Below are 22718 nucleotides of genomic sequence, written 5' to 3'. Positions count from 1 at the left end.
AAATTCTGACATCATTCACCACAAATGAGCTTTAAACGGCTGCGGTTGTATTTGTAAACATTTAACTAAATTACAAACTCTGTGGATGATCAATATTGTGAACAACTTTCGCAGGATCACTTTCGCATGTCGAGATGTTCATAATATGTGCGTGTGCAGGCGCTCACAGGCTGTTTCACAGGCACACGCAAAGCTTAAAGGTAAACAAACAACGGCTTGTCATAAGCATCTCATCGATTATTTACACAGTTGGCATTAAGAAGAACATATAAACGTGATCTAAATAACTTTTAGCAGCTAAATGTGTCTGGAAAAATATTCAAAGGCTTTTATTCTCACAAACTGCGCGGACGTTAATGCGTCTGACTGTTGTGATTGGCTAAAGCAGACGTCTCACGTCAGCACGTTCTAGACGTGCACGCGGTTATTACGGCAATCTTCCTTCTGCATTCACACAGTGCAGCATTCCGGCAAATTGGCGGTAATGTTACAACTTCTCTTTCCGGAAAATGGCCAGAACGAATTTACCGGTATTTTCAAAAAGGACCTGTTCACACATACAACCTTTCCGGAAAATTGCCGGCAATTTTCCGGAAAGGTCTGTATGTGTGAAAGGGGCTAGTAGCTGACAGTTAAACAGTTGAGCGTGCATCTTTTAAACTTTAGATCTGTAGTGTCTGCTTTTTGCTGGCTGTATATGGGCGGAGTAATACGAAAAAGGGTAAAGAGGCTGTAGGTGTTCGGATATTGCAGAATATCGCACGGCTATCAGCCAATCAGATTTGAGAACCAGACAGAACTGTTGTATAAATACACACACACACACACACACACACACACACACACACACACACACACACACATATATATATATATATATATATATACACACACATACATACATATACATACAAGGCTCGAAATTAACCTTTTTGCTTGGTAGCACATGTGCTCCTAACTTTAAAAATGTATTCGCATCAGCCAAAATTTAGTCGCACCCACCAATTATAAGCACCGTTACTACAAGTTTTATAAAACTATATTTACTGCATTTGAAATCAACAATAATTAAACTAACAAGCAAAAATATATATGCATGCGTGAGGAAAATATATCTCAACGAAATCCCGTTATCACATGAAAATACATTTTTATAACATATATATATATATATATATATATATATATATATATATATACACACACACACACACACACACACACACACACACACACACACACACACACACATATATATATATATATATATATATATATATATATATTTATATATATACACACACACATACATTATAAATATATATATATATATATATATATATATATAATATATATTAGTGCTGTCAAAATTAACGCGTTAACGCATGCGATTCATTTGAAATAATTAACGCGTTACAAAATTTACGCAATTAACGCTTTTTTTGTTTTTGTATGTTTTTGATACAGCAAAAAAAGAAAAAAGCCATTGGATTTCTCTGATTTAAATTTTTTTATGTACTAAAACTAAGTATGATCTTGTTTTTTTTTCTTTTACTTTAAACATTGAACAGTGATAGAGCTATACTTCTGGGGTTTCTGCTTAGCAGGAAATAAAACAAATCCTTCTTTATGCTTAAAACCAAAAAGCTGCTTAAGAATAAAAATAAATGTAATATTGTAGTAGTTAAACAAATAAAAAGAAAAGAACAAATTAGTTTTTATATGGAACTCTGTTTCAATCAATTTTTAAGTATTTTTTTATTTCCAAAAAGAGGAGCGTCCACCTTTTCTTCAGACAGGACAGATCTGCTTGATTTGACTGTCACCTACTGTCCACCTTTTAGTGGATCAAGGAACAATGTAACAGGGCTCTATTACATTTAACATTTTCTTAAAACCTGAAATTTCCACTACCGATTAGGATCTCTCAGATGTTTTTTTTTCCACCACTCTCTTGGTAGTGGTGATGGAGGCGTGTGCGTGTGATGTACCTTAGTGGGGGTGAGTTGTGCCCAACGTACCTGAAAAGCTGGGAGGATTGTGGTGGAGAAGGGTGTGCGACGTATTTAAGGACTAGGGGGGAGACACACGATTTCCGGAAGATTATCATTCGTTTGCGGGCATCCCAAGTCTCCCGGAAGTTTCGGGAGACTCCTGGATGTCTAGGATTACATTAACGTTACTAGCCATTTTGCGAGCTAGTGTAGTGCATGCCTGGAGTAGTCTTTAAAGGTGGGCGGGTATGTTGATATGTGAACAGGTTATTAAGATTTGTTGTTTTGTGTCGGGGCCCAGGGGCGGAGCCAGCACGAGCAGGGTGACACAGAAGCCATCAAGTTTGCTAATGAGTGCATGCTTTAATAAAGTGATTTTCTGAGTTCAAAAGCGATGGTCTACTGTTTAATACGAATAAGCGTATCATGCATATTACGCCTCAGGATGATTATTCGCATCTTTGCATTAACTTAACATGTAAACCACTTATGCCTGATGCTAGGGCTGTGCAATTAATCGAAAATCCGATTTCGATTTCGGCTTTTAACGATTATGAAAAACCATTAATCGAGATAAACGATTATTCCATCACGTACCGCCCCCCTTCCAGTTGTACACGTGTGAAAACTCTTTGCCTCTGCAAAGCAAAGTTCCACGTGAAAATGACTAAAATTATGTGCTGTAATGTAACTTTTGCCGTAAGGGATGCGCAAAATTTTTAAAAGCGCAAAAGAGCATGTGCTGTTGTGTGGCCACACTCAGCCTCGGACAGAAGAGCACACACACATCTAACGCGATATTAATGTGAGCTCTTTAATGGTCAAATACATGCACATTTGTGTCAGAGCGCGGTGTTTAGTGATTATTTATATTATCCCTCATTTGTGTAATAAACTAACAAGTTAAGAATCAAAAGACACGTGAAAGAGAAACCATATCAGAGCCGCACTATTCTTAAAGTGACAGTGTGTGATATTCATGCAGCTGCCGACTGTTTTTATTATTAATCAATAATAAAATCAAAAATACAGTGAAGATGCTTAAAGCACAGTTTAAACATAACAGATTTAATAACTCATTTCTAATAACTGATTTCTTTTATCTTGTCATCTTTGATGACACCACATTATATTTTACTAGATGTTTTTTAATATACTAGTATTTAGCTTAAAGTCACATTCAAAGGTTTAATAGACAAGTCATTGTATAACAGTAGTTTCTTCTGCAGACAATCAAAAATATATATTGCTTAAAGGGCTAATAATATTGAGCTATTAAAATAGGTTTCAAAATATTCAAACCTCTTTTATTCTAGCTGAAATAAAACAAATAAGCCTTTCTCCAGAAGAAAAAAATATAGGAAATACTGTAAAAAAAAAAAACCTCTGTTAAACATCATTTGGGAAATATTTATATATAAAAATAAATTCACAGGAGGACGAAAAACTTTGACTTCAACTGATTATCGTTTTGAATAATTGAATAATTGATTACAATTATGACCAAAATAATCGTGATTATGATTTTTCCCATAATCGAGCAGCCCTACCTGATGCTTCTTCCACGTCAGGTGTGAACGCAGCATTATACTGTGGCAAGTCTGTACGTAAATGGCCTAAGCCAGGGGTGTTCAAACTCGGTCCTGGAGGGCCGGTGTCCTACGGATTTTAGCTCCAACTTCGCTCAGCACACCTGCAAGGATGTTTCTAGAAAGCCTAGATTAGCTTGATTAGCTAGCCCAGTTGTGTCTGATTGGGGTTGAAACTAAACTTTGCAAGACACCAGCCCTCCAGGACCGAGTTTGGACATGCCAATTCTAGGCTCTCTTATTAAATCAAAACAGCTGACAAATTTTACAAAAATCGTATAAAAATGTATGAAGCTGTTTTATTGATGCTGACGCAGTTTGAATGACAGGAAGGGCTGTGCATTTTTATTATTTGATAATCATGAGGTTCAAGGTTTTGCTTTCGGTAATAGGGTGACGTAACGTAGTTATTATCATTTACAAAAAAACAACATGCTCACAACATCCAATCAGATAAAAGGAACTGAAAAGCAATATGGCGTTCTGTCCTTTATCGCCGGTAAAATTGAGCAAAGCTGATATTTCTCTGCCAGTTTGATGTTGATGACAAAACCAAACTGGCCAGTTTTAATATGAAAACACTCACTTCACATGAACTCACTTCGAGTGAGACGGAGAAAATAAAAGCACTGCAAAACTGAGGAAAAAATCAGATGCTCAAGGCATAATCTTTAAAATAATGATTTGTGTTAATTCATTTATTCATTCATTTTCTTGTTGGCTTAGTCCCTTTATTAATACGGGGTCGCCACAGCGGAATGAACCGCCAACTTATCCAGCAAGTTTTTACGCAGTGGATGCCCTTACAGCCGCAACCCATCTCTGGGAAACATCCACACACACTTATACACTATGGACAATTTAGCCTACCCAATTCACCTGTACCGGATGTCTTTGGACTGTAGGGGAAACCGGAGCACCCAGAGGGAATCCACGGGAAGGCAGGGAGAACATGCAAACTCCACACAGAAACGCCAACTGAGCAGAGGTTCGAACCAGCAACCATCTTGCTGTGAGGCGACAGCACTACCTACTGCGCCACTACAACAATAACAGTGGAGCATTAATTAAATCCTTATTTTACATCTAGCGAAACAAATCATCCAACTGCACAGCTGTATAGCAGACGAGCATGACCAAGATAAATAGCTAGGCTACACTTCATAGAGCCACTTACATTTTTGTTGAAGAAAATATATTTTTGAAACAGATTTTGCTTGGTATAATTTTTTGTTGGTCAGTTATCTAAAAAACAAACAAGAACAACAAATAACATTTGAGCCGCATCAAGACAAGGTCTGATATGCTTCCACAACCAAAACACAAACTGGTTTGTTGAATGAAATTATAATATAGATAAAATAAAAGTGAAATTATTTAGAATAATTATAATTAAAAAGTAAAAATCAAAGAGTAGCCTTTCATTTTAAAATAATTTGAAGATAGATATTCCCAAATTATAATATAGGGTATAGAGAATAGCACGCAACATACATGCATTTAAAAAATGAATTACCCACCCCAACCCACCCCACAAATTAACTGAAATTTCTTTAACCCGCCTCAACCCATGGTTTGCGGGTTATGAGAAAACTTTTAATTCTAGGGGTAATTTCTGAGTTTATAAATGAGCGTATAAAATTAATTTCTGGACATTTTTCTGCAATGTGAACATGGCCCATGTCTACAAAATAATTTGACTAATTTCTTGAGTGTTTTTATACATGACTCCAAACAGAAAGACAGTGCTTTGCCATTTTCCCCCCACATTCAACAATTAATGTTTCAGATTAAAACTTGCTTGTTTGTCAGTATAAAATACACGTTACTGTTGTCTCTATTGTGAGTTGTGCTACTATCTATCTTTCTAAGTTAGTAATGCAAATTATAAAACAAGGTTGCAAAATGATAGCATTATATAAGCAGTTTTTTAAAAATAATAATAATTTAAAATAGAAATCTTACCCCATCTAGCGCATCCTCAAAGCAGTAGAGCCAATAATCCCGAGCCAAAGCATCTTCCGTCAGGTCCACAGTGTCTGGGATATAAGAGGTTGGGTCATGCAGCAGGGGGAGGTTCACTAGCTGTCTTTCCAGACGGTCCATTTCCAACATGTCAAACTAGAGAGAGAGAGAAAAAAAAAAAGAGGATTAATCACAATCGACTGATATGCAATTTTTGCAAGAATCTAAAAAGAATGCAACATATAATCTGCAGACAATTTAGTGGCAATGAGGAGAAGTTAAAAAATACAAGAAAAAACAGGCAAACACACAAATCAGGGGGTTAAATGGTGATATTATAAGAATTTGATAATTACAAAAATGAAAGCTAACAAAAGTAATTCAAATCATGATGCATTGCAATCGTATTCATTTCTGCCAGAGTACAATAGCTTAAAAACAAAGCAGATTTGGTTGAAAGTTGTTACTGGAAATATTATCCAGTAACAAAAGCTCTGAGAAAGTGGCAGCACTTGTACCATGTTTAACCTTCAAATTCTTTTCTGAAATGCTGAATGAAACGCCAGCATGGACGTGGATTGTTTTCATTCTAAAAAGCGATTTTAAAACTAAAACACACAGTAAACGTGTAGGAGAAAGCTTTACCTACAGTCACTAAACTATGATTCTCTAATTTACACCATTAGCTCCGAGCATACAAAGTCATGCAAAAAAATTTAAATTAACCAGCTGTCTTCTATCTTAAAAAAATGTAATTAAATAAAATACATTTTCACATAAGCCAAAGGAAACTTTTTTAGGATTCATGATTTTTTTAAACAATTCTGAAAATAATATACTCCATTTCACCTAACAAATAAAACGAGTGTACCAAATGTACCAAAAAAAAAAAAAAAAAGCATGACCTGGACCATTTCTTCATATACTCACAGCAGAGATAGAGCTTGGAGAGCTAGAGAAAATCAACTCACAAAAAATATCAATTTTACAGACGAACGAAAAATGCAGTTAGTCTCCACAATTTAGCACTGATGAGAAACCAGCAAGTTGGAATACATTTTCCCCCATCTTTACCATGTAATACTAAAGTAACTAATGGGCATCACTGGCAGAAATGTGGGATACTTATTTCAAAATGCATTGAATGTGAAGCTAACATTGTTCTAAATGTCTTTAGGCTGTTATTTAACAGCAATAAAATTAATTATTCTTTGCTTGGGTACTGAGGTTGCTATATTTGTGAATAACAGTGGGATAACTTTGATTTAAAAAATGGTGGAGACAAAGACAAGTGGTGGTCACTGAAATGTAGGCCAATATTAAATCAATCAAGAAAAAAAGCATTCAACTGTGCCATAAAATACTTTGAATATGAATTGCTGTCAGTGACCACACTTTACTGATGTGAGTGGCTGTAACTAGTACTGGTACAACTGCCATTTCACTATACAAGACCCCTCACAAGAAACTAGAGTTTGAGCATATTAGTGCCAATACCTTTAAAAAAAAATAATAATAATAAAAATAGTAGGGCCTAGCACCCTTTTGGGCTTGGGCCCTTATAGTCCTTTAGACTGGTTTATACTCTATGTATTCGCTTGGGTATAAGGTGTGAATGTACAGTCATTGCAGTGTTGGCTTTGGTTCACTTTGGGAGTGCGTGCCATCATTTCGGCTGGTGGTTTGTTGTGCAAACTTTTTTTGTTGTGCACCCAGTGTGAATTATTCACAAACTGGATAGATGGGTTTGTTATCCTCAAGTCTCATTCACAAACTGTGCTTGTTAAATTACACTGTAAAGACATGGGTTGTAACAAATTGCTCTGGCTGTCAATTTTGACTCAACGATTATTTTGTGGCATACAATTCTTCATCAGTGAAGTAATCACTAGAAATGGCCTATTCACTTAAATCTATTAATTTAATTTTGAGAACTGTGCCAGTTGTTTTGGCTATTTAAATAATTATATTTGGTGTGCTTGAATTAATTTTTCTTAGGAACTCAGCATGATGAAACAGCACAGAATCCTATTCATTTGCGTTATCAATAAATTTCAATGTCATTGAAAAGTTGATTCTAGTAAAACAATATGAAAAGGAAAATTCAGATATTCCACAGATTCATTGTACTCAGAGCGATTTATTTCTTTTAATTTTGATGATTAAGGCTTACTTCTAATGAAAACCCAAAATTCAGCATCTCATACATTTTGAATATTACTTAAGATTAAAAAAAAAAAAAATTTAACAGAGAAATGTTGGACAACTGAAAATGTAGATGTGCAGCACTCAATCCTTGCTCTGGGCTCTGAAATACTGCAACAATGTGACGCATGTACTGTAGGCAATCAGTTTCTGATATGAAGAATTTAATTAAGGATCTGAGAATCCTTTTAAAGAACTTGTGCGTGTGTTGTTAAGAAAGTAACCAATTCGTGTTGTGTTAATTTTTTTTATGTTTATATTTATTTTATTTAATCATATGATCATTAGTCATTTATGTAATTATCATTTTATTGGTCATTAGTTAATGATTTGATCAGTGATTGATTGATTGTCATTTGATTATGTTTTATATTTTATTACCATTTTCCTATAATTATTGCTTTATTATCATTTCATTTTTCCATTTTGTTATAATATTATGAATGTTGATTCAAGCAACACTTGTTTTAATGAGTAAGAGATACGAGAATATCTCCATTTCAAGGTCTGCATTGTCTCTGGACAACGTTGTGAAGCAGTAATTTTCCTTTGCTGTTGCTTGTGGTATGATAACACCTATTGGAATTATCCTAGTCAGACAAAGTCTGAGCTTTGAATCATACGCAACTAAGCTTATTCAATAAACTTCTCTTTTTTTCCTCATCATTACTTCAACTCCTAGAAAGCTAGAGAGAAAAACTGCTCCTCTCTAGCTTTCTCAGTCAACTCCGCCGGTTTGTCTACCTAAAACAGACATTTTCTGAGAGGATCTGGCGTCCGGTGCTAGATCTTATTTATCTGTCGTGGAGACTGTTCTAACAGACAGCATCCTTCAGCTCTTTTGCATTGTTGTAATTTTTGGAGATACAGACTTTCAGGTTTGCATTAACAACAAGTCAATAATCAAAATTAAAAGAAATTAAATTTTGAAATGTATCAGCATGTGTGTCATAAATCTACATAATACGCTGATATGAGTTGAACTTTTTTGAATTGTATTACTGAAATCCACTTTTCAATGATATGACAAGCTATACAGGTGTATACCAATATATCAAGTATTTCCAAGTTTTCTTACTGAACCCGAGTTATCTAATGAAATGCATTACTTCTTAGAGAAAGTATTTTGTAATTGTAGTGAATAGATTTTAAAAAAGTAATCTACCCAGTTTTGCATATGAAAAACTTAATATCACCATGACTTTTAAAATGACAAATCACAACAGTTCCACATATAAGGCCGGGTGGAGTTTTTGGCGCATACAGGACTCTATATTTATGACTATTAAAAAAATCTTAGCAGTAATAAACAGGTGGTGTTTTTAAGCAAAGAGCATCCAGAGAAACCAAAAGAAACATGGATAGGAAAGTACTTACTGGAAACTGAGGGAAAAGTTTAGGAAATAGATGGATGATGGATGGATGGAGAGGAAAAGAAAAAATAAAATGAAATGAGATCAAATAAAAACATTACAGAGAAAATAAAAAGTTTTGTAGGACACATAGCAAGCAATTAATTTGTTTTAATCTATAAATGTAGTGCACCTAAGACAAACACAAACTTTAATCTGCTTTGTTTATTTAAAAAAAAAAAAAAGAACAAAACACTGCTGCAGCAAAATTACTGCGAACCTTTTCTTTGTTCCGACTTACCGTTCCGCTACGAGCTCGCTGCACTGGATTTAACTCTGGAGATACACTCATGAGACCTGAGCTGCCAGCATAGTTCTCTCCCCAGCTGTACTGGTTAGGGTCTAACACAACAAAAATAAACCATTAAACAAACTACACTTTATGAAGCAAATACAGGTGCACCTCTATAAATTAGGATTTCATTAAAAGGCAGATTTCAGTATTATAAATTCAAAAAGTGAAACTCGTACTATATTCATTTATTGCAAAAACCAATATTAGTGTAACAGGACTTGACACCTGCCCACGCTGCCAAAATATTAATACAAGGTTTATGGCCCAGGGTATCCCCATGCTTGATTGGCTATTGGTGATTCACCTATCAAAACTCATAGAGAATCTATAAAATATTGTGAAAAGGAAAATGCCAGACATCAAAAACTCAGAAGAGCTGAAGGTCATAGCAACCTCGGCTTCCCTAAAGCCTGGTTTATATTCGACTCTACCCTAGTTTTTTTGAATGTGTGCAGTAAATGTAATGTAATTGGGTTGTTGGTTGAGGTCGCTTTGGATTTTTTGTAACTTTGTTCATGGCTCCGCATTGGAAGATGCACAATTTGGAGCAGAGTCTGGCCAAGCTGAAAAGACCATATGCAACACCTTCAAAATTCCAAAAGAACTATCTAATGTAAAGTCCTTTTAGTTTCCTTTGAAGCTTTGTTGGAAAACAATACATATATTTTGTGAACAGGCTGTCCAACACTTTTTAAGAAAATTATTTATTTTAATGTATAAAAGGTTGCATCAAAGGTGCTGTATGCAAGTCTGTTACTCTTTTAAAGCATAAAAGTACCATAATATGTTTGCAGATATTTCAGAAACATGTCAAGTGAACATTTTTGTTTATTTGAAAAAGTCAGATATTTTGCTTTGAAAATGTGCGTTACGTGTAGAAACTTTACTTTTTTCATTTAACCTGTCTAATGCCAGTTTAGCCAATTATATTAAACTGCTTATTTTATTCTATTTTATTTTATTTTTATTTAGTTAGAAAGGCTCTCAAAGCATGTGCCAGTGACCAAAATGCGGAACTCCAGTGGACATTAGCAGCCCCAAAATAAGACGCAGATTCAGAGTTCCACATGAGGTGGTTATTAATTGGCAAATAATATAAATATTATGAACATAAACATTAAGTGAGCAGGTTACATTGACACAAACCTGTGTCATAACAACACGCTATGTGAAGAGATTTGCAGTGATCAGCAATTTGGCTGTTTGCACCGGTCGCAACACGACAGAAATATAAATACAGCCATTCAGAAGCACAGAATAGTCCACTCAATGCACTCTAACGAAATGGTAAGGTTTATAGTCTAATTAATACATATTAACATCATTAAATGTACATGCTGAATCACTGATATGTACTGGCTTGCACTGAAATTCTATTTCAAATGATTTATTTTATTTTCAAGACCTGAGGTGAACTATCTGCTGCTGTTTTCATTATGACAATAAATGTCATGTAAAATGGCATTCGAACTTACATTATCAACATTTAACACTGAATAAAACACATAGGGTGTACCTGAGTTGATCATTGTCAGTGTATCCTGTTGTTCAGCTGTAAGAACTAGAGGCTGTTAATATGGAAAATTCCTTCTATTGCGTGTCGTGTGCTTGCATTTGTTTTGAACCAGGTGTGCAATATCTAATTCAACCACGGGGTCTCAAACTTACATACTGCACCTTTAGGTACGCAGTTAGCTTGGATATATAAAATGTAGCCCAAGTTATTAATTTCCCCAACTGCGTTCTTCAAAATTATCCACAACATATTTATTTTAATTATAGTTGAATACATTTATTTAGCAACTCCACTTGGTGACGACTTCTTTACTACTGTTTCATCATGACAGTAACTTCGAGTAGCCCGATTGTTACAATTGATACTACAACCCATCAAGTATTAAAGTCTTCTGGATTCTCAGCTGTGCGCACGCAGTCAGTAAAGGCTCACGCTACGAACCCAGACACTGCTTTTCTTACTTTGATTTTTTTTTGTCTCATCTAATCCAAAACAAGTAAATGAATTTGTCAATGGCATGAGAAAAATGTCAAAAGAAAAGATTATTTTGCTTGTTTTAAGGAAAAAAAAAAAAATTTATGAATTGCATTTAAACGCAATGTTTAGCCTGTCTAGAAATCGTTTCTTGCTTTAAAAATGTTTATATATGTGCACTAGAAACAAGACAAAAATAAGAAAAGCTTTTTTTGCAGTGTATTAACTGCTGTACATGTCCATACTGTACGTTTAGTAGTCCAACATTTCTAAACTTAAAACTTAAACTTTTTATAGGTCTTAGGTTTTCATTAGCAGCATGCCATAATCATCAAAAATAGGAACAAATTAACACCTTAATTATATCAGTCTGTGTGTAATGAACCAATACAATATGCGTTTCACTTTTTTAATTAAATTAGTGAAATAAGTCAACTTTTCAATGATATTCTAATTTGAGATCCACTTGTACGATAAAGTTTGCTTATTTATACAACAAAAACCACTTACTATCTTCCTCTGCCCCCTTCAAAAAGGCCCCAATAGCACCAAGATATCCTTCATGTCTTAGAAATAATGCCTGGACCTCCCCCTAAAAATAAAACCCAATTTGTTATTAAAAATGGCACACATTACAACATAATAATCTCATATCATACAGCTACCTTGAGTGCAAATAAAAAAAATATCCTGCATTCACTTTTGTATTAAACAAGATACATGAGAGATGACAAAAAACTACATATGAATCGAGTAAATTGAATTGAACAGTGACTGATGAAACAAATAATATTCACAGAATGGCACATTTGACCCAACCAAGTTTTCCAAGTAGCTGTTTAATATTGGTCAATTCATTAGCACATAGCTTATGAATAAAAAAAGAAAAGGCTAGACACCTTAGTGAAGAAGTTGATGCTATACGTTATGGTGTGCATGGTAACAGGGTGACCTCGAATGAAGAATCCTCCAAAATAGACTCTGGTAAGGTTATGCAGTTTAGCGTAGAGGCAGGCCAGCTGTCCAATGTCATTACTTATCATGTGCAGTAGGCTCTTTGCCATGTCTTCCTTGGAGAACTCTGAGCAATACATAACAAAAGGTCGATCTAAGATATGATACGATAACTGCCATGTAACTATGTTTCCATTTTGGCTAATGCTGCTAAAAAAGTGCATAGCAAACCCAAATAATAATGTAATATTCATTCAAAATACACTCTGCTTGTTTATCCTTTTTAAAAACTTCAGAAAGGTCATTTCCCTTATACTTTGTGAAACCATAGACCTTTGACTTAATTTCACACTAACAACACTGCCAACTGGGTAAAAGGTCAAATTACACTTTATGTGTGTGGAAAAACAGCCCATGCAATAAATTGCCACTTGTTACAACCAAACAGAGGACCTTGACTCTTTTGCTTTACCTTTGTCTGTGGTGGCTGATTTTCCAAAGCTGCTTGCAATCAGGTCCCCAGTTAAACCTAGGGACCCATAAGCACCTCCATAGATATCTTTAACAAGCATATCCACATTTGTGTGTTGTCCCTTTGAAGCTAACTGAAGAAGTTCATCAAACCTCTAAAACATAGAATCGGAAAGAAAAAAAAATGCACATAAAGAAAAAATAATAATCTGGTACTTCTATTCAGTCACAATATTAAGTTTACAAAAAGTCACAACCTTAGTTTTTGTGAGTAAAGCTCCAAGACCCCAAAAAGTGCCACCACCTATAGAACTCCCACCAATGCGCTCAAACTTGTCCTCTGATTCAACCTTCAAATACAGCATATGAACAAGTCCTTTTAGAATTCCACAATATGCAAACTCAGCATTTGTATCATGTGTTAACATCAAAGAGGCATATAGATTCAGAACCGTACAGATATACCTTTACTATTGAGACTCCAGAGCCAATATTTATAAGTAGGTAAGGGAAGATATCTGGGTGTGTATTCTGAAACCGAAATTCAGAATCAGCATGCTTGGCATACACAAAAGCTTCATGGGGTATATTCTTCAGAACAAAGTTGCATCCTTTAATCAGACAAGTCATTTCATCTTCTTTGTCCACTCTGAAAGAAAAAAACAAAACAATAATACATTATATATAATATGTCTGTTCATGCATTTATGTGTGGGATGTTGTGTGTGTGTGTATGTATATACACACACATACATATATATTAGGGCTGCACGATATTGGAAAAAATTGACATTGCGATATTTTTTTCCCCTGCGATATATATTGCGATATTATATATATATATATATATATATATATATATATATATATATATATATATATATATATATATATATATACTTAAAACTAGGGCTGTGACGGTCACCATGACAACCGCGTCACGGCCGTAGTACGTGACGTCACGCACTTTAAAACACAAATTACTGTTATGTTGCCAAGTATTACATATCTGTTAGAATATAACATTAGGCGCGATTCAGCAAGTTCAAGTTCAACCATGAATCTTGTTAGAAAACGAACTCTTACATCTGGGAACATTTTGGATATGTGCCGACTGAGAAAGGTGAACGAATCAATTTGGATTAAGCTTTTTGTATGGGGGTTTTAAGTAAAGTGTGTTTTAATATTCACTGCTGAGAGTCCAAACACTGAGGAGCAAATCCATCGATACGCAGATCCACGGGTCCCGAACCATGCAAGATAGTGGCGATTGACGGCGAGGGAAAAAAGCCATGTAGGCTTAATCAACTCCTGTCTTCTAAACGCAGAAGCCCAGCTCAGGCATGGCAGAGGCATTTGCAAAAATGGCCAGATACAAAAGAGAAAGTGATAAATGGAAGACATTGACGAGAAATGGAGCAACATATTTGGTAACTACTTAAGAACGCGCCGCTCCGCAGCGTAGAGAAACCTGCGTCGCGAGAAATGCGGGCGGCGGAACAGAAGGAGAAGCCCTCTCTCGCATGGTTGTGAAAAAGTACCCTGTCTGTGCATTTTCGCTACAAGCACACCGTCTGACAGTGTATTGCTGGAAACATTATAACCCCATTCTTCACTTAAACCGGACAAAGTCAACATGTTAGTTTTTCTAGCAAATAATTTAAAATATGACTACAAAAGGTGGAGAGAAACTACGCTGTTTTTTTTAACATCTGACTTATATTGTTACTAGGTTAATATTTTCTTTGTACTTATAATTATTAATATTTATATTATTATTACACTTATTAGTAAAGTGCCATTTAGACTATTTGTTAAGTTCTTAAAAATGTAACGTTTAATTGTTATTATTATACGGTTTCAAGCAGTTAAAGTAATTTAATATTTAACTACAATATTTATAAACAGTTTTGTGTTGTTTTATTAACGAAAGTTCAAAAATAAACATGTAGCCTACTTTTATACGGATATTTTATTTATTAATATTTAATTAAGTTATTCCGTAATTTTTACATAAAAGGTAAATTAACTTAAGTAGGCTACATTTGTTGATGTACGAGGTCATGGAACATGTTTGCCAGTAAATAATGTTCGCACCACTAAAAAAATAAATAAATGATTAACTAGCGAAAAGGATGCAATAAAAAATGCCAGCGCTTGATATTTCTTCACAATCGGATTCGTACGTGCAATAAGCCGAGACTATATTGCGCCGACAAGAACAAGCCCGAAAACTAAATCTAGAGAGAGAATTAATACTAGTTAATATTAATGATTATAAACACGAACTGCGTTGTATGATAAACCCATCACAATGATGTCGTGATCTTTGCTGAAGAACTGATATGTTATTGCCGTCTCCCCAGCCAGGTTTTCATCTGCTTTTTTTTCCCCCTTCTTCTGGATACAAACAATAAAGTATCAGCGCCAGACCAGTGGTTTAAATTATATTTTCCTTTCCTGATTTCTTTTCTTTTCATTAAAAAATAAATAAATGTTTAAAGTTTTGTATTGCATACCCTATATATTTTTTAAAGATTATCATTCAGCTTACCTGCAGCGCATGATGTTGTGTGCTGGGCAAATCCCCTTTACTCATGCTACCCATTTCATTTATGACACTGTAAACTTGACTTGGTAGGCTGATCATCTTTAAACTCAAAAGACTGCTTTTGCATAATGTGATGTTTCTTATTACAACTGTTAGCGGTGTTAAAATGAAAGCAAACATTAAAAAGGGTTTTGTTTTATCAATTGTATAGTTTAGTTTTAATAATAGCTAATTTATATAATAAATTATAATATTGATTATTGTGTAGACTACAGTGTCCAACAAAACAATTTTATTAGGTTACTCTAATAGACCAAATCCCTAACTGAAAAACGAATGTGAAAATGACAGGCAGTTGCGTCTTTGCTAAAATTAATTTAACGACAAATTTCTTTTGCTTTTTTCCCCTTTAGAGATCAAAAGAGCTGTATTTAAAGAATTGTTTAACGAAAACATGAATTGAATGCCCAGTTCTTTTCCGTGTGAGTTTAGTGCGCCTCTGCCGCGTCTGCGTTTTTAAGGTTACAGGTGCACCCTGACCTGACGCGGGGACCAGATCTCTGTATTGCTTTAATTTCTCAATTTTCATAACTGCATTGCATTTTCATATGGTAAAATATCAAAATGTATGTTCTGAAAGTAGTAGGAATGACGGGAGTGTTAGTAATTACTAACAGAAAGAACTTTCACTTTTGAGTGAACTGTCACGTGTTATTTTAGTATGATAAAATAAACAAAAATAGTAATGCAGAAAAGTATTTTTCGCTCTGCCAAGCCTTCTCTGTTGCTGTATAGAGAAGCAGCTTGCTCAGTCTCCTTACCCCGGCCCCACCCCGCCCACCGACTCCTGAACGTCTCACTCACTCACTCACTCACTCACTCACGCGGGCATGCACTGCGGTCTCATGAGGAAACGCAGCTTTTTGATATAATGTTTTTCTTGTTCCCAAATACAAATAATTTATCAAGTATTGTTTGAAATAAGTATTCGTAAAAACACGCTATTCGTGCTTTTCCGAATACCGTATTCCGGTTCGGCTTCACCCATAATATATATATAGATTTTTTTTTTTTTTTTTTTTGCTTTGCATCGCACCCTCCTGCGATGTGACTATCGCGGATGCGCACATCGCGATTTCGATGCTAAAACGATATATCGTGCAGCCCTAATATATATATATATATATATATATATATATATATATATATATATATACATATACATATATATATATATATACATATACATATACATATACATATATATATATATATATATATATATATATATATATACATATACATATATATATATATATATATATATATATATATATATACATATACATATACATATACATATATATATATATATATATATATATATATATACACATATACATATACATATATATATATATATATATATATATATATATATATATATATATATATACATATATACATATATATATATATATATATATATATATATATATATATATATATATACATATATACATATATATATATATATATACATATATACATATATATATATATATATATATATATATATATATATATATATATATACATATATACATATATATATATATATATATATATATATATATATATATATATATATATACATATATACATATATACATATATATATATATATATATATATATATACATATATACATATATATATATATATATATATATATATATATACATATATATATATATATATATATATATATATATATATATATATATATATATACATATATACATATATATATATATATATATATATATATACATATATACATATATATATATATATATACACATACATACATACACATATGTATATACACACACAAACAAAGAAACAAACACAAGCACAAACACACACACACACACAAAAACACAAACACACAAACACAAAACCTCTACTGTTAAATTTACAGTGTTCCCTACTCCAAACTTGATTTGTGTTGATTGAGTGTACTCTGTTTAAGTTTTTTAATATTTAAATTTGAAATTGTATGGCTGTTGGTATGGCAAAGGTTAAATCATCTGCATAGCTGCCAGTTCATGGTAATGCAGTTATGCTTTAATTAAACTCATTTTAGTGTATATGTGGGTTTTTGGCTGACTTTTGAAACGTGAGAATAGTAACTATATTGTAATGAATAGAACACTAGTGTCTTGGAATGTCATAAAGGGGTGGTCCAGAATGTAATTTTAAGACTTGGTTGTGTTTATAAGATGCAAAGCAATGTGTGCTCATGTTTCACTTAAAGGAAATCACGTTATTTTTTTTTTTAATATCTCACTTTGATTATACACAGCTACTAAGCTAACATGAAAACAAATTTCCTAATTCCTCTGAAAGGCCCGCCCTTAAGTGACTCTGATTGATCATTGCCATAATGTGCTGCAATTAGCGAATCGGCTCCACGTCACGCCTGCGCTCTAAAATAAAATCTGACAAGTGTCTGTAACGAGTGGAAATAGGGTGAGGCTCCTTTAAGAGCGTTTACCATTGTGTGTGCGTCTATGTGTGTGTGTGTGTGTCTGAAGTTATTTCTGTTATATATCGTGACAGAAGAATAAAGCACAAGATTTGGGATGCGACCTGTGTGAGCCTTGATTTATTTTTCTGCTGCTACCAGTCAGGTGAGCTATCCTGTTTTTTTTTTAACGCTATGCGTTACATGACGTCTTTCACATATATCCAGAATATGCAGGTGTAAGTAACATGAATCATCCACATATCTTTTGCGACTTCATTATCTGAGATGTGAAAGGCATGGAAAAGCTGCCTGAAGACAATAAATGCAGTCGCGCACACACATAAGAGACACGAACGTGCTGGTGGAATGTGTGTGTGTTTACAGCAGTTTGACTGATAAATATGAATTTGTAGCTAAATCGGTTGCCCGCAAAGCAGCATTTGTCATTGTTTACATCGTTGCTACAGCATACTGTTAACGCTAGACACTGAACAGGGCCGGAGTGGGACTCCTTTTCAGCCCTGAAGTTTCAAGCCTCAGACCGGCCCACCTCAGTTCACGACTGACTAATATGAAATAAGGTCATTTCCAATTCAGTTTCTAATGACACTATCACGTCTTTTTTTGAGAAAAGAGCTGCTTTGGAACTTCAAATGTTCAACAACCCTAACAATATTATAAGTCTTAAGAATAAAAATGAAAAAAAAAAAAATTACTCAGACGAGGATCAAACCCGGGTCGGTGGTGTCGAAACCTAACTTGTTAACCACTCGACCACAACAGTTATATGATCATTAAGCTGCAGGCTGCATCTTCCTCACGAGGCTGCGAGAAAATAGATAAAATAAATAAATATTAAAATATAAAATATTGAATAAGTAGACTGTGGTCAAGTAAATAAATACATTAATTTAAAAAGTGTGACTGCTGAGAGCAACAGATCCTGGAGCAAGGGACACCGGCCCTTGCAGCCAAAAAACGGACCGGCCCACCGGGAATTCTCCCGGTCCTCCCGATTAGCCAATCAGGGCCTGACACTGAACATGTCATGATCAATTTTAGCAAATAAAAACACTTACAGATTGTAGTTCACAGCTTCTGCTTTGAGGAGATTTTAGCCGAATCCAGCACTGAACTGGGAGAGATTCTGGAGCTGTTTTGTCAAATCATGCTTGCTACGTTTTTTATAATTCTCTGGAACATAATTAATATTGAACTGTAAGCACTTCTGTCTTTGTGTTGTGTCCTTTGGAAGCCCAAATACAGAAACAGACGAAGCTCTGTGAAAACAGCAGTGTTTGGACGCATTTTTAGCTTCATCTCTGCTATAATGTTACAGCGCCTCTGGCCACGGCCCTTAGTTGCGTAGTGTGGGTGCGCAGTAAACAAACCTTTGTGATCTCACAGGGGGCGGAAGTATTTTTTGTAGTCCCCAAAATTCGTTCATTGTAGGCTTTGCTAAGCTAACTCTGTAAAAACCAAGGTCTCCCTTTGCATTGAACTTAGAACTTTTTACATTTAGAGATGTTGTTTATGTTCACACAGCTACATTACACATCAACTAAAGTTTAAAATATGATATCATAGTGGAACACCCCTTTAAAGGTGCAGTATGCAAGTTTGACACCCAGTGGTTGAACTTGATATTGCACACCTGGTTTAAAAAACACGCGCAGTTAGCTAGATTGATGACATCTCTATCTAGCCTAAAGGCTGATTTAAACCATGTTCTCAATAAAAGCAACGGCAGGCAATAGAAGGAATATTTTCCATATTAAAAGGAGATTTTGTCCTTAAAATTTATATTTTAGAAACAGCTTTTATTTCTTGCTGCTGAACAACAAAGGATAAACTGACAATGATCACCTCAGGTACACCTCATGTGCTCTGTTCAGTGTTAATTGCCAATTCGGCAAGTTGGAATTCCATTTGACATTACATGTACTGCCATACTACTAAAAGCAGCAGCAGATTCACCTCAGATGTTGAAAATTGAATTGTTTAAAATTGAACTTGTGACTGTGAACTGTGACTCCGTGCAAGCCAACACATGTCAGTGATTCAGCATGTACATTTAATAATTTTAAAGAGGTTAAATATGTATTAATTAGATTATAAACCTTAGCATTTTCAAAGCAGAATATCTGACTTTAGTATTGTTTATCAGATAAACAAAAATCCTCACTTACATACAAAAACTTACATACAGCAGAGTTTAAATGAACTCAAAACCACAGCCATATCAATATGTTAAACAATTCTACTTACTTTAGTTTTAGCTTTTTTTCAATCAAATCCTTGAACTTGTATGCCCCTCCACCAGTAGCTTTGATGACTTTGGTTTCAGTGTTGACAAGGTGATCCTTAATGAAATCCAAGCAAGTTTCAATGTAAGCATTTTCAAACTTGATGAAGTGAAGACGGGCAGTGATCTCTTCCTGTACAGATATCTCATAAAGAGGGTCACCATCTGTTTCCTGAAATCCAGTAAAATAAAAATTAGAGCTTTTAGTCTACATGACAAGATAGAAATAAAAATACCAATATTTCAATTATTGCTAATACTTTCTTTATTATAAAACATATTTATTATAAGTTAATTACAACTATTATTTTAAATAATGTCAATGCACAGCAACATTTATCAATACCAGTAACTGGTTTAAATAACGTTACGCATTGTTTATGTTATTCTCTTTACAATACTGTCTAGTGTGATTTGTTTGAGCAGGAAACATGACTCTTAAAAAGTGCCACTCTTGCTGTTATGTATGAAGCTTTGGTCTTTGCTACATAACACCTGTGCAGTTTAAATGGAAATCACTGCCTCTTGGAACATCTTAATAGACTGGAATATAATGCTTTTATTATTGTTATCATCATCAACATCATTATTATTATTATTTGTAGAATTTACCCTGCATGCAATAGCTCTTATAATGTTAACAATACAGCTATACATCTAGTGCAGTAAAAATATATATTATTAATTAAATTTACACAATTGAATTAAAATACGCAAAACAGTGAAGATAAATTTAGATGTAATATTTGCAATGTAAGGCTAAAAGCTCAGCAGAAATCAGTTTATTCTTAAGCACAAAAACATCCAGACTAAAAAAACATTTATAAATAAACAGCACCTTCACCATCTATATGAATGAATCCAAAATACACACTCATATGCCAAATTTTTGTTTGTTTTTTACTTTACATTTACTCTGATGAAATATATTTTACATGTTTAAAAAAATGGATCCATGAAACCTTTTCATGGTTGTAAAAAGGCTGCTTTTTATCATATTATTTAACAAGTAAAGTTATATTATATTATAATGCTGCAAATTATTGTAAATTAACTATCTATATTAGCAGTAAATTACTTATCTAGTAAAGAAAAAGATACTGTCATTTTATTTATTTTTGTCATTAGCAAAACTGAAGAGACTGATCAAATAAAAGACAAATTAACAAAAATGTACTATTGTTTCATTAGTATTTGAATTTAATATGTTTATTTATAATGTAATATATGCTTATTGAAATGTTTATTATAATGTATTTTTATGTTCATGTTATTATCATTACTTTAAGAAAAATCATTGGTGTTAGACAAAAGAAAATATTTAATTGACAATCAAATATATAGAACAAATATATATATATATATATATATATATATATATATATATATATATATATATATATATATATATATATATATATATATATATATGTATGGAAATTCCAATAAATTAAGTCAAAATGCCCAAAATGATTTTAAAATCATAGAAGACAAAGTGAAATTCTACTAAAAATAAATTTGAATCTCCATTAAACTTTTTAAATTCTATAGGACAAACTGAAAATCCAATAAAAAATTCTGAATGTCCATTAGAATTTTAGAAATCCATTAGGATCTTATAGGATGCTAAAGGATTAACTGAAATTCCAAAAGGATTTTTTGACAATGATAAAACTATACATGCATGTTATGTACAGTAGATTAATTTCTGATTATTATTTTTTTTTTACTGCTATCATTATTTCAAAAAAGCGGAGGCCACAAAAATTTGGATTTAAGTAAGAAATCTTACCTGAAAGCTTACCTTTGCTGAATGATCAAATGACCTGACTTTTGCAACTTTGTGCTGAACAGTGGAGTAATAGGCCAGTTTTGTCAAAGAGCCACCTGTCAGATAAGGCAAAAAGGTGTATATACTATCTTTTTCTACACACACTTCCTTACCTAATACAATTATAACTTAATTATGTTATACAACGATAGCATTAGTGGTTGCCTGCGTTCATGAGAACAGAACAATTAAGATGTAACGTACTCTAGTTCCAGCAGAGTACACAAACCCTTTCAGGTTCAAGTTCAACATTATTACGTTATGTTTTAACAGTTGATATTTACAGCCTCTATCCATAACGCGTGTGTTATTTCTCACAAACATTGAACGAACTGTCAGATTAGCAGCACGTGCTAACAAGTTTAAGCGCAACCCTGCCCAACAAACTCTGACACGTCCAAACTTCACAAGTGACTTTAGTGCGATTAAAAATAAATCTTAATAACAAGGGTGCGAATTTGCAAGTGATGATACCTATGTCTATAGCGAACCTCTTGGCGTTCTCCAAATTGCGGAAAATTTCATCTGGAGGGAGTATAATGCTCTTATCCATTCTGTGGGATCCTCTATCAGTCCCTCCAGACAGCGCCATCTTACTCTAAATCGGCGAGAAACTGTTCATC

General features: G+C 33.7%; 1 protein-coding gene across 10 annotated transcripts in view; it reads right to left on the bottom strand.

Moving 5' to 3' along the window:
• pank4 (pantothenate kinase 4 (inactive)) overlaps nt 1–22718 on the bottom strand; it is a 38013-nt gene extending 15295 nt beyond the window's left edge. The window contains exons 1-11 of one of the 10 annotated variants that reach the window (NM_001328387.1): nt 22570–22718; nt 22057–22151; nt 20228–20436; nt 13341–13524; nt 13133–13225; nt 12877–13030; nt 12350–12531; nt 11961–12042; nt 9407–9507; nt 9131–9136; nt 5549–5704 (exon numbers count right to left, since the gene is read on the bottom strand). In NM_001328387.1, the coding sequence (NP_001315316.1) occupies nt 5549–5704; nt 9131–9136; nt 9407–9507; nt 11961–12042; nt 12350–12531; nt 12877–13030; nt 13133–13225; nt 13341–13524; nt 20228–20436; nt 22057–22151; nt 22570–22687 (1380 nt within the window). In that variant the 5' untranslated portion in view covers nt 22688–22718. Of the gene's footprint in view, nt 1–1893; nt 2022–5439; nt 5705–9130; nt 9137–9406; nt 9508–11960; nt 12043–12349; nt 12532–12876; nt 13031–13132; nt 13226–13340; nt 13525–20227; nt 20437–22056; nt 22152–22569 lie in introns of those variants that run through there. The other 9 variants (XR_012386721.1, XM_005155795.5, XM_005155796.5 and 6 more) reach the window with 9 other exon arrangements.

Source organism: Danio rerio, chromosome 11 (assembly GCF_049306965.1).
Source record: "Danio rerio strain Tuebingen ecotype United States chromosome 11, GRCz12tu, whole genome shotgun sequence".
Lineage (NCBI taxonomy): Eukaryota > Metazoa > Chordata > Actinopteri > Cypriniformes > Danionidae > Danio > Danio rerio.
This window is presented reverse-complemented; position numbering and strand designations above follow the sequence as displayed.